Genomic DNA, 13,629 nt, shown 5'->3' on the forward strand with positions numbered 1-13,629 from the left:
AGGACGCCAGACTCCCGCCTTTCCCCTCTTGCCCTTCCGTTGCCTTCTGATTTTATCCAAACGCCTAGAATGGAGACTGAGAGGCTGACCTCCCCACTCTCACTCAACACAGACACAGACCTCTGCTTATCTGCTGGTTGCCTAGCAATGCTCTGGCTGCCTTCCAACTCTTCCTCTTCTTGAGAGCTAATAGAGTCTTCCCTGGAAAGGGGGGTAGGGCTGCTCTCTCTTGATTCTGTCAGCCAGTTCTCATCTGCAGAGTCAGTCCCTCATTCACTTAGCTCAATTTCTGAGTCTAACTCATCCCCCGCGCTCTGGGGGGGGGGGGCCACGTTCCTGACACCTACCTGTACTATATACTGTGTGTGTGTGTGTGTGTGTGTGTAGGGGGAGGAGATTTTTTTTTTAAAAAAAACTTGCTCATTGAGAATACTGTACCCCAGCAGCCCTAATAGGAGAGCCTGCACTGGTGACAATATTTAACAGTTTTTAATGAAAGTGATTTAACTCATTTTAATTAAGTCGAGGCTCCAATAAACACCCCAGTTTCACAAAATCGTATTCAATGCAATGGATTAATCCATGGTAAAATGGAGCTAAAATCATTATAACTGAACAAAACGAACACATTTCATACATTTAACGATGACTTCCATATTTGTTTAGTACTTTAAATAAGAAATCAAAATAAGCCTCATGGAATCGATCAAACTATTTTCTTCACGGTTCATAACCATTCTGTTAATTGCATATGGGCAAACTGGATTTTTTGGGAAAGTGAAATAAATCTGCAAATGATCTTTGAGTGTGTGAAATTCATATTCTTATAATGATTTTAAGCTACACTTCGTTGGCAGCAGTCAATCTTGCACATGTACTCCTCAACCTTGAGCCCAGTTCTGGGACAGCGTGTTCTCCTTCATGGAGAGCACGTGTTGCGGTTGGGGCCGCCAGGACACTCCAAAGTTGTGGGGCGGGCTAATTGACCGTTGGCCACTGATGCAATTGGGCTTCCCTTGTCGTTGGGAAGAAGTTAATGGTTGCCATTTGTTGATTGACAGCCAGAAATGCTAAAACTCCTTGCATGAGGCTAGGGCTTCCTCTTTTCGACCGTGCATCGGATTGCCTGTCCCTCCCTCCCTAGAATAGGGTTGTTCGCTTTGACCTTGCTATGCCTGTCATGGGGTAGTCTGCTCTTGGGGCAGGGGCCCGGTAGGAATTTTGTCCATCTGGCTGATTGGCTGGGGCCATTTGCTTTTTGCCTACTGCGTAGCAAATCGTCACAACTTGTAAGTTTGCGGTTAGGCATTGGTTTATGGTTTGGTTGGTTGAGGGGCATGGATTGGCTGTGCCTGCCCCTCTAATACTGCTGCTGCGAGGGATTCCGTTAAAGGAGTCGGGGGCTAACTTCTTGCTTGTCCACCCTGTCAAGGGGGCTCGGGCCACTGCAAGAGCTCCTGGCTGCATTTGGGGTGGGCTGAGGGCAGGTTCCCTGCTCCGTCGCTACCCCCAAGTGTATTCCCCCTTTCTGACTTTCGCAGGCGTGCGGAATGTCAGACTTTCCCCCATGGGGGGGCAGATACAGTGGTGCCCCGCAAGACGAATGCCTCGCAAGAAGAAAAACCCACTAGACGAAAGGGTTTTCCGTTTTTCGATGCGCTTCGCAAGACGGATTTCCCTATGGGCTTGCTTAGCAAGACGAAAACGTCTTGCGAGTCTTGCGATTTTTTTCGCTCCCCCCCTTTTTCTAAGCCGCTAAGCTGCTAATAGCCTTTTAGCTGCTAAGCCTTTAATAGCCGCTAAACCGCTAATAGCGCTAATCTGCTAAGCCGCTAATAGGGTTGCTTCGCAAGACGAAAAAACCGCTAGATGAAGAGACTCGCGGAACGGATTATTTTCGTCTTGCGAGGCACCACTGTAGTCACAACCAATGCCTAAGCAACCACTCACGTTCGTATTTTAATAAAGTTGTGGCCAAAATTATGCCAAAAACCTTAAACAAAAATATTGGTGTGATGTGTGAGTTATTGGGGTGGCCCTGGGGACCTCGACACGCAAACCATTCACACCAACTTCTGACTCTCCTGCTTGCTGCGCTCAAGTGCCACGGTGGGTTCTTTCCTGCTGCAGATATTGAGGTCAGATTAAGTTGCCAGTCTGGCTAGACTCTGTGCATGCAATGAGAGAGTGCATACCTTCCATTTTGCCATTTGCCTGCAGCAGAAAAATGCACTGGGACTGACTCTGCAAACCCTTGTGGGCAGTTCCCACCAAAAAAAGGCACAGAAGGAAGAGCTCACTCCTGTGTCTTGAGCTGCAGGTGAGCTTAAATGACCCCCCCCCCTGGAAAGGAGGGCAAATGCCTGTCACTTTCCTAACGGCATAGAAGTGGAATGATTGGTGAGGTTTCTTATTGTGCAAGAATGAGAAAAGCTTCATCTGCAGAAATTCCCTGTTCGGCAACACCCAGGACAGGTAAAGAAGGAATGCTAACTGACTGGATACCATTGCTTTAACGACTCATTTTTTTATAAAAAAAAAGTTTGATGTTTAGTTAAGGGGTAGTAAAAGTTTCACAGTTGTTTGTTTTGGCTTTGCTGTGTGTTGGCATTTGCCTGGCGCCTTCATTTTAGCCGCCAGGCAAAAACGTTCCTTTTTAACCAGGCCTCTGGTTGATCTGGTTAATCCGATGCCCTTTTAAAATGTGAGTTTTTTGTGTGTGGGGGGGCGCTATTGGGTTGTTGTTTTTATTCTTATTATGTATTTTGTGGTTTTATATCTTGGTTTTATTCTGTGAAACGCCCTGAGACCCCCGGGTATTGGGCGGTATATAAATTCAATAAATAGTAATAATACGCCTTGCAGGCTTTATTTGCTGAAAGAAGGGCATGGATTATTAATATTTATTAAATTTGTATACTGCCCTATACCCATAGATCCCAGGTTGCTTCACAAAATAATAGTTCATTCAGGGGTCAGCAAACCTTTTCAGTCGGGGGACAGTCCACTGTCCCTCAGACCTTGGGGGGGGGGCGGACTATATTTTGAAGAAAGAAAAAAAAAGAATGAATTTCTATGCCCCACACATAACCCAGAGATGCATTTTAAATAAAAGCACACATTCTACTCATGTAAAGACACCAGGCAGGCCCCACAAATAGCCCAGAGATGCATTTTAAATAAAAGGACACATTCTACTCATGTAAAAACATGCTGATACCCAGACCGTCCGTGGGCTGGATTTAGAGGGCGATTGGGCCGGATCCGGTCCCCGGGCCTCAGGTTGCCTACCCATGAACTAAACCATTCAGTTTTCCATTATTACATCCGTCAAAGCTTATTTACACTGTTGAATTTATCTTAAACGCATGTTCTTCTTGTTCCCTTATTCTATGTGTTAGGTCCACAAGCTGCGCATATTCTGTCAGTTTAACTTGCCATTCTTCTTTAATTGGGACCTTGTTTGTTTTCCGTTTTGGGCATACATAAATAACAGCAATGCTCTTGACGCTTTCGCAAATGCTCTCTCTTGGGACTGTTGTCATTTTGCAGCTTGGTTCACAGCCCAGGACTAAGCATTTGCCTAAGATCAACAACTGCCTTCTCGCACTGCAATTCTGTGCTAGGGGTGGGATGCTCAGGGAGGTGGCAAACCTGTGTCAGGGTTATACCATTTCAGACTGCGGGTGTGGACTCAAACGATTCAATGTGCCTCCATTAAAATAAGACAAAGTAAAATCATCTCTAGATAGACTATTAAGGCGAATAAATGCAGCGTGTAAGTTTCAAGGCGGAAAGTGTGTTCTGTTTGCTTTTGGTATTCACCTTTGTGAACCCCCACCTGCATTCTGATGTAGTGTCACCTGCCACAGATATACCAGCTAGGGGAGGGCCAGTCCTCTGCTCCAGTTGCCACAAGGGAAGAGTGACAGCTTTGCCTGGTGTTGGATTCACTGGTCATTTGAGTCCGCGAATGCGGGAATTTCATACCTCACCGTAACAGCACACTTCTCAGCTATCAGAGTGAAACCTGCCGGTTGATGTAAGAGATTGTAACACGGCAGATTAAGAAGCTTTAAAACAAACAAACAAACAAACAAACAAACAAACAAACAAACAAAAACTAAAGCAGCAACACAGCTAATTTTAATATTGGTTTATCGGTGCAAGAGAACTTTACTTCCAGAACGCTTAGCTCAAGTCAGAGAAGGCTTCCTTTCTGCAGACACTGACCTGCTTTGTGCTGTGTTGATAAGCTTACATTCTGTGGGAACAAAATAAAAAAAATCCTTCAAGTAGCACCTTAGAGACCAACTAAGTTTCTTATTGGTATGAGCTTTGGTGTGCATGCATACCTCTTCAGATACATGAAAGCTCATACCAATAACAAACTTAGTTGGTCTCTAAGGTGCTACTGGAAGGAATTTGTTTATTTTGTTTCGACTACGGCAGACCAACACGGCTACCTACCTGTAACTAATTCTGTGGGAAGGTGGTTTCAGAATAAGGGTCGGACCCTTTGAAAAGCTATGGCGTTGGGATTCCACCACGAACAACTCTGGAGTTGCTGTGTGACTTTCCCCTCCTAATTTTGCTTAAACCTGGCAGTTTTGTCCCGGTTGCTGAGATGCGCGAGCCTGTGGGTGAGCCAAGCGGAGTGACTTTTTTCCTGCCTTGGGCTGAGCAAAGCGAAAATGAGTGTGCACATCAGTGTGCTAATATCAATGCCTGCATGGGCGTACCCAAGGGGGGTCGGGGGGCAGCTGCCCCCCCAGATCAAGTAAAACGGGGACTGAGAGTATAATCCTATGGACAACAACAACGTATTATTTATACCCCGCCCATCTGGCTGGGTTTCCCCAGCCACTCTGGGCAACTCCCAACAGAATATTAAAAACACGATCAAACATCAAACATTAAAAACTTCCCTGTACAGGGCTGCCTTCAGATGCCTTCTAAAAGTCAGATGGTTGTTTATTTCCTTGATATCTGATGGGAGGGCGTTTCACAGGGCGGGCGCCACCACCGAGAAGGCCCTCTGCCTGGTTCCCTGTAACCTCACTTCTCACAGGGAGGGAGCTGCCAGAAGGCCCTCAGAGCTGGACCTCAGTGCCTGGGCTGAATGATGGGGGTGGAGACACTCCTTCAGGTATATCATACTGGGCCTTACTGCTAACTGAACTTGCATAGGATTGTGCTGTAAATGGTACCATACAACCAGCTCCCTCACTGCCCTGTTCCAATGCCCAAAGTTCCTTTCTCTTCTGCAGGTTACCAGGCCTACATTTATGGCATCTGCCTTCCCAAAGCAGTCATCCTTGAGGCTGCTCCATTTTGTTCTCTCTCCACGCTGGGGTCTGGGTAAAATGAAAGAGGTGTTCTTCCTAGCTCATTTGTGGACATTTGTTGTTGAGCTGGCCTTTTCCATTCCTCCCCACACTCTGCCAAAGAGAATTGCAACCCCCCCCCTTCCCGAGTTTGTATTAGGCTCAGTGACATCTTTAAAGATCTCATTAAGGTTCTGGCAACATCTGAAAGAGAAGCATCACTAGGTGTGGCCACCAGCCTTTCTATGCCCTGAAAAGGCTATAGGCATGTGTTATGGAGAATAAACATTACACGCTGTTTAATGATTCCTGCAATTAACTGCTGGGGTGGCTCAGAGCTTTAATTCCCTCTGATGGCATTAATCCTCTTAAACCAGTTCTGATGAGCAAAGACCTCAAGGCGGCGTTGTGGATTTGGGCAAGCATTTTCTTCCACCTGCAGAGCATCATGAGTTTCTGTGTCATACCGTTGGTGTCGGTATGGAGGCTGAAGTACTGAAACCAGACTGCAGATCAACCACAAGCCAGCGTATCTGTGTTGGAAAACAGCAAGCTGTTCAGCCAAACCCACAACATACAATGCTGTAATTATTTCATCCCTTCTCACTGCCAGGCCCTAACATGTGGCCATGAGTCACTTTTCGTATACGCTCATCAAGGTTTCCATGTGATTGATATTATGTGTGCATTCAATAGGTCTAGGGAGTGCAAATGTTTTAGGGAATTGTCAACAAAGGTCCGTATAGTAAAAGCTATGGTTTACCCAGTAGTGATGTATGGAAGTGAGAGCTGGACCATAAAGAAGGCTGATTGCCGAAGAATTGATGCTTTTGAATTAAGGTGCTGGAGGAGACTCTTGAGAGTCCCATGGACTGCAAGAAGATCAAACCTCTGCATTCTTAAGGAAATCAGCCCTGAGTGCTCACTGGAAGGACAGATCCTGAAGTTGAGGCTCCAATACTTTGGCTACCTCATGAGAAGAGAAGACTCCCTGGAAAAGACCCTGATGTTGGGAAAGATGAAGGGGATGACAGAGGATGAGATGGTTGGGTAGTGTTCGCGAAGCTACCAGCATGAGTTTGACCAAACTGCGGGAGGCAGTGGAAAACAGAAGTGCCTGGTGTGCTCTGGTCCATGGGGTCACAAAGAGTCAGACACAACTAAACGACTAAACAACAACAACATGACTTTCTGCAAACCACCATTATAAATCTATACTGCCCTCCTCTTCTCAGGAAGGTTCCGGAAGGTTCCACCATGTCCAGTCCCTGACATTAGGCCAGGTGGGGCTGGCCTGGGCGAAGAAAGAGACCCCCTTTGATTGGTGTCAACAATGAGCAGTCCAGGTAATAAATGGGGTGCAACTTTATTTACAATGTAAAGTGCATCACACAGAAGTTGTTCAAACACATGACAAGCAGTGACATAAATGACAATACATTATTTGAATTTAATTTTTTTAAAAAACAACAGGTTAATTCCTCTGAGGATTTCGTATAGTAAAAAGAGATTGAAATTCACCAATCCAGCCTTTTATTGTTTCCTCTAGGAACTGCATCGCAGCAGCAGTGCTGTTCTTGAGGGTTGTCTCTGGGTCGTTAGGTTTCGAACTCTCTGCCTGCTCACCATATAAACAGCAAAATGTATGAACAGCTAGAACTGAAAACAGGTCGGTTGGCTTTATAATCCCTCCCCGACATTTCCCCGCCTCTCAGATCAAAAGTGTGGTTCAAAAGACGGGCTTTTTTCAGGGAAAGGTATGATTCAGAATGCCACCAGGATAAAATAATACACAGAATGCTTGAACACAGAGGAAAATAGGGCAATTTTACAATGATTCGAGGAAGGCAATGGCAGCTGAGTTTAAATTCCCTTTCTTACCCACTCAATGAGGGTTTCTAAGGTGGAAATATACTCTGACTTGGGAGTTACTCTTCACTGAACTCAGCAAGACTTACTTATGAGTAAACATGCATAGGGTTTGGTCTGCGCATGTATCGCTCTGTAAATCTTGTAGAACAGCAAGTTCTCTTAAAAGTCTCTGTGTGAAGATAAGCTAATCATTAGTGTATGTATGCTATGTTCCAGCACATGTGCATTATGTTGTGGAGATTGCTGCCTGCTGTTGCAATGACAGGAGCAGATAATGAAGAGGGGAAGGCTGTGAAAAAAGAACGTCAGTGGAATTGCAGGACAATATATTCTTAGTTTAGTCAGTGTTATACACAGTTGCTCTCCCAGGGCTGATTCTTCATTACACTTTCTGCTCAAAACTAGACAGTGGTAGGTTAACAACAGGAAGATTTAAAGGAACTATTAGAAATGACTATCAAAAGCAGCAGAGATATGAGATGATCAGAGCCCCCCCCGAACTTGAAGCATGGGAAGTCCCAATAAAAAATTGATAATTCGGCAGAATATTTGGATTATTTGATATGCATATGTATATGTATAATTTGGAATACTTAATGTGATTTGATTGGATTGTTAAAATGGAAAACTTAATAAAAATGATTTTAAAAAACAAAACAAAACTAGACAGTGGTGACCATATATTTATTAGAAAATGCATTTTCATTATTTCAACTCCTCCTCTTAATTTTTGAAGGTTCCTGGTAAAAGAGCTATATGTTTTGTCTTTCTATCCTGTTTGCTCTTAGTATCTCCAAGCCCCTGCAAAAACCTAAAAATAAAATTCTTGTAGTTGTGCGCATGCACCAGAAAGGGAGAGCCCGGCTGTGCTCAGAAAGGGCCATAACAGTGAGGTTATAAAAGATTAACAATTATTTCCTACCCTTTTGGAATGAATCTGACTGCTATCAGACACACGGGCTGTTTTCAAACTAGGGCCCTAGTCAGTGGTCTTCCACCGTCAGCTGATAGTTGATGTTTAACTCCCAAGTACAGAGATATTTTCCCAGCTAACAGTCATGGTTGTCTATCCACAACACAAATGCTTAAGTGGGTGGCACAGAACTGATATTTCAAGTACGTTACAGATGGGAAGTAATCTCATTCACTGTTTCAGGGATGCTAACTTGAATAAAATATTGGGGGGGGGGAGCAGGAAAGCCTCACCCCACATTATTGATCACAATATGTGACACACACCATTTGAATGGCAATGCCCATCAACTTGTGGGGGGGACCTGGCCCCCTCAGATATTTTATTGAGGGGGGCCGAAGGGACCTCGGCCCCTAGGGGTTGGCTCCTATGCCCAGAAAGTGAGGAGGAATTAAAGAACCTTTTAATGAAGGTGAAAGAGGAGAGCGCAAAATACGGTCTGAAGCTCAACATCAAAAAAACGAAGATCATGGCCACTGGTCCCATCACCTCCTGGCAAATAGAAGGGGAAGAAATGGAGCAGTGAGAGATTTTACTTTCTTGGGCTCCATGATCACTGCAGATGGTGACAGCAGCCATGAAATTAAAAGACGCCTGCTTCTTGGGAGAAAAGCAATGACAAACCTAGACAGCATCTTAAAAAATACCGACATCACCTTGCCAACAAAGGTCCGTATAGTAAAAGCTATGGTTTTACAAGTAGTGATGTATGGAAGTGAAAGCTGGACTATAAAGAAGGCTGATCGCTGAAGAATTGATGCTTTTGAATTATGGTCTGGAGGAGACTCTTGAGAGTCCCATGGACTGCAAGAAGATCAAACGTCTCCATTCTGAAGGAAATCAGCCCTGAGTGCTCACTGGAAGGACAGATCCTGAAGCAAAGGCTCCAATACTTTGGCCACCTCATGAGAAGAGGACTCCCTGGAAAAGACCCTGATGTTGGGAAAGATGGAGGGCATAAGGAGAAGGGGACGACAGAGGACGAGATGGTTGGATAGTGTTCTCGAAGCTACCAGCATGAGTTTGACCAAACTGCGGGAGGCAGTGGAAGACAGGAGTGCCTGGTGTGCTCTGGTCCATGGGGTCACAAAGAGTCGGACACGACTAAACGACTAAACAACAACAAGTGTGTAACATTTGCAGTGCACTACCATGTTTTGTTTTGTTTTATAAAAAACAACAGAAGCCTACAGGGCAGATTCAGTCTCCGATCATTTTGTTTAAACATAGATTACATGCAAATGTACTACGAGCCTCCTGAAAACTCGCGATGGACGCAGCCGTTGATTCCATCCACACTTTCCCGAAAAATCCGCCACCACAAGCTTAAGTCTGGAGCTTATGGGCAACTGCAATACGCTCATAATACAAAAAATAACTTTTATTGTTTTGCTGCGAGTCTTTGTGTCCTAATCACAGGTATTGCAAGCAATGCAATATGGAAGCGGCAAAGTGTGGGGAAAAGATGCGCTCACCAGTCACATTACTCTGTGTCACAGTGAACTCCTTGGCAGAAGACAATCTAGCAAAGCTAAGCCCATTTACACCTCTAAGGAGCAAACTGCAATACTCTTTGAAGCCAAAAATAAGGTGCCACAGGGCAGGGGTAGAACCAGAATTCAGTGATCAAGGAGTGACCATTAAGCAAGCAAATAGTGTCTAATTAAGCGGCAAATAGTGTCATTTTTTGTAGAGAGTAGGAAGTGTGGAAGAAGCACCTGTTGTTCTATGGAAAACACTCAGGCTGGAAAGTAGTAAATTCACACATGAAATACAGCAGAATTAGCACTGGGTCCAAACATCGTCCTTCCCCCTTTGTTTCTGACCATCTTTTAATTTTAGCAGTGGCTGAATCATTGTAGTTTGAGATCTCTGGTGATGAAAGTTACAGTACTGTGACCTTTGTATTGCTTAGGATCACTAGTTGTAATGGCCTCAGGAAGGAAGGAAGGACGGCAAATAAACATCCACATTATTAGCATCAGAAAATGTTTGGAAGATAGTGAAATAAGATGATGTATTTAATTTTTATGTTTTTAAGGTTTGATGTTATGTTATTAATAACTTTTTCGGTTGAGAGATAGCAAAGCGGGTGAAAATAGAAACAAACCAGAAACGTAAGTTGGGGGAAGTGTTGGAGGGGAGAGAGGGAGGAATATGTAGTAAACATTAAGAATTTGAGATGTATGTAATGAACGAAAATGGAAAATGAATATATATATTTAAAAAGGAAGGAAGGACAGCAAACAAATGATGTCAGTGGCAGGCAAATAAGAAGCCTAATTTCCATCTCTTTTACGAAAACAGCAACTAGTGTTTTGTTTATTTAATTCTGAATTAAACGGCAACCAAGCACCACCACAACACATGTGTGTGTGTGTTTTAAATATGTAAGCCATAAATCTACAGTAAAGTGATTGTGTGTTGCTTCACACCAGAGCTGATCGAGGGGGGATGCCTTCTACTTATTATTGTGATGGTCAGGTCTGAAAGAATCGCACAATTCTTTCTCTGTTGCGGGAAGTGGGGAGAGATGAATTTGTCTCCTTCAAACAGTAGGGTTTCCATGCCACATGAAAAACTGCTTTCGAAAATTGGTGGGACGGGCAGGTTTGTGTGTGTGTGAAGCAGAGGACGACAGGGCACAACTTATGCTCAAGGATTTGCAACAATAATTAAAAAATACTCTCAGTCGACAACATTGTTTGTACATTTGTGTGTACTGACAGCAGCATACTGTATACGATAACACTTCTGCATGTGAAAAAGGTGGTTCTTTTCAAAATAAAAAAAGTATTAAGAAAACATCATACAAAATTTAAAAAGAACATTTAAAAAACTCAAACACGTTGCTGTTGTTTAAAAAAACAAACAAACCCTGCACTGGGTTCGATTTTACAATGCCTGTAAAATACCAGGGTGTACTGGATCAGTCCTGGAATGTCCAGAGTTCATGTTAAAAGTGGTGGAATCCAGATTTCCTTTTCCTAGATTAGCACACATGGAAGAAGAGGGAAAAAACAGGTTAATTATTCACTACAGATCATTACACACAAGGACAAAGCAGGGTGTGCTGCAGCGGGAAGACGTCTGCCATTAATAATAATAATAATAATAATAATAATAATAATAATAATATAGTTTATATACCGTCCAACACCTGGAGGTCTCAGGGCGGTTCACAGAAAAAATCACAACATATATAATCAGAATAAAAACAACCCAATAAAGCCCCACCCCCCAAAAAGAGCCACATTTGAAAAGGGTATAGGATGTCAAACAGATCAACCAAAGGCCTGGTTAAAAAGGAACATTTTTGCCTACCGCCTAAAGGTGTGTAATGAAGGCATCAGGAGAACTTCCCTGGGAAGAGCATTCCACAAAATGGGGAGCCACTGCAGAGAAGGCCCCGTTCTCGTGTTGCCACCCTTCGGACCTCTCAAGGAGGAGGCAAGGGCCTCAGGAAGAAGGAAGAAGGGCCTCAAAAGGTGATCTCAGGGTTTGGGTAGGTTCATATGGAAAGAGGCGGTCCTTGAGGTATTGCAGTCCTGAGCCGTTTAAGGCTTTATAGGTCAAAACCAGCACTTTGAATTGGGCGCGGAAACTAATTGGGAGCCAGTGGAAAATAGGGTGAGCAAGGTGTTGGGCCTGGAAGTGAGGCTGGGGAGGAGCTCCAAGGGTCAAAGAAAGAGGGCCGCATTCAGCTTCCTTGGGAGGTTGTGGACTCTCCTTCCTTGGAGGTTTCCAAGCAGAGGTTGAATGGCCATCTGTCCTGGATGCTTTAGGTGAGATTCCTGCATTGCAGAGGCTTGGAATCAATGACCCATGGGGTCCCTTCCAACTCAACAATTCTAGGATGCTTTGGTCCATGGGGTCACGAAGAGTCGGACATGACTAAATGACTAAACAACAACAACAAATGATTCTACCTTCTCCAGACCGTTTTGTAAGTGGTTGTGTGTACAGAGAGGCCAGAATTTGGGACGAAACTCTTAAACCAAAACTACATACATTGAATTGAATTGAATTTTATTATTACGGTCACAGACCAGTTCTGGCTCACTTACTATATCAGGAAAATCATAAAACACAACAGGAATACATTGAATTGCAATTGGGTATGACAGAGGCAATTCAGATATAGCTGCAGTTAAATATATATATTAAATCTTGATCACTAAAATATAACCTAAAATTAACCTTAATCATTTTGGTAGTACAGCTTGTTCCCTAAGTTTTATGGCAGTTGCACAGAATTTGGCCACCCTTAGCGTGATCTCTGGATCCTTGTCCTCTACCAGGAGTTTTAGACATTGAAGTTCGGCCCCATTTGGAGATTTTTGTATAACAGGAGTGATAAATACAGAGCGTATATCCCTGTAGAAATGGCAGCGTAACAAGACATGAGAGACAGTTTCTACCTCCATCAAGCCGCAGGGGAAACTACATACATACCTAGAGCAGTCGTGTCCAGTCCAAGGTGACGGGCAATGGCACCGATCCGGTCGTACGCATTTCCCACCATTTAAGCATGGAGACTGGCAGACAGCTGTATTAGAAGACCACAGATCCACATTAGCATTTGTTTGCATCACGGGTTGCTAACCCATGGGCCTTCCAGATGTTGAAGGGCCACACTGGACGATGGGTGTTGTAGTCCCAACAACATCTGGGAGGGGGGAGACGCAGGCTAGCCGTCCCAGTTTACATTGTGGCCTGTATAAAGTGGTACCGCAGGTTACATACGCTTCAGGTTACAGACTCCGCTAACCCAGAAATAGTACCTCGGGTTAAGAACTTTGCTTCGGGATGAGAACAGAAATTGTGCTCCGGCGGCATGGCAGCAGCAGGAGGCCTCATTAGCTAAAGTGGTGCTTCAGGTTAAGAACAGTTTCAGGTTTAGAACGGACCTCCGGAACAAATTAAGTACTTAACCCGAGGTACCACTGTAACTGCTTACACATAACCGTTTCCAACTGAACAAGTTTTCAGCCAGTTTAACTGCATGGCTTGCCATGATAATGGAAGCAGGTGTCTTTTAAAAATAATAATAAACAAATGGAAGGATTCTGTACATCAGTTTTGAAAACTCCAGGGGTTTTTGTTCTGTTCATGTGGAGGCAAAACAAAAGGAGGTCTAGGGAGAAACTTTCAGTGGCTAGTGGAAGCGGACAGTTTGCCCTTCATAGCTCTGCCTCTTTATTCCTACGCCTTCCTTCCCATATGTACATTTCCTTCATTGCCATAGGCCTCAGCCTTTCTCTGCACTGCTTTGCTTTTTCATATCCATTGGCTTTTTCTTCTTTTGGCTGCTGAAAAAAAGAGAAGGAATCACCCACCCGCTGTTCCCCCAAACCCTTTCTTCAGAAAAGGAAGGCATGAATCACAACAAACTTCAGGGAGGTTTCTTTCATCCGATTTTCGTTCCTTGAGAACAGAAAATATTTACACATACGC

General features: G+C 44.1%; 2 protein-coding genes across 2 annotated transcripts in view; both read right to left on the minus strand.

Annotated features, from left to right (window-relative positions):
- Nucleotides 1-13,629, minus strand: part of LOC309521938 (uncharacterized protein) — a 149,417-nt gene that overhangs the window by 126,947 nt on the left and 8,841 nt on the right. The gene's annotated exons all lie outside the window — the stretch shown is intronic.
- SVEP1 (sushi, von Willebrand factor type A, EGF and pentraxin domain containing 1) overlaps nucleotides 6,678-13,629 on the minus strand; it is a 129,436-nt gene continuing 122,484 nt past the window's right edge. The window contains exons 49-50 of the mRNA XM_082204456.1: nucleotides 12,628-12,721; nucleotides 6,678-11,159 (exon numbers count right to left, since the gene is read on the minus strand). Coding sequence (XP_082060582.1) covers nucleotides 11,129-11,159; nucleotides 12,628-12,721 — 125 coding nt within the window. The 3' untranslated portion in view covers nucleotides 6,678-11,128. The remainder of the gene's footprint in view (nucleotides 11,160-12,627; nucleotides 12,722-13,629) is intronic.

Source organism: Podarcis vaucheri (assembly GCF_965113315.1).
Source record: "Podarcis vaucheri genome assembly, chromosome: 17".
Taxonomy (NCBI): Eukaryota; Metazoa; Chordata; class Lepidosauria; order Squamata; family Lacertidae; genus Podarcis; species Podarcis vaucheri.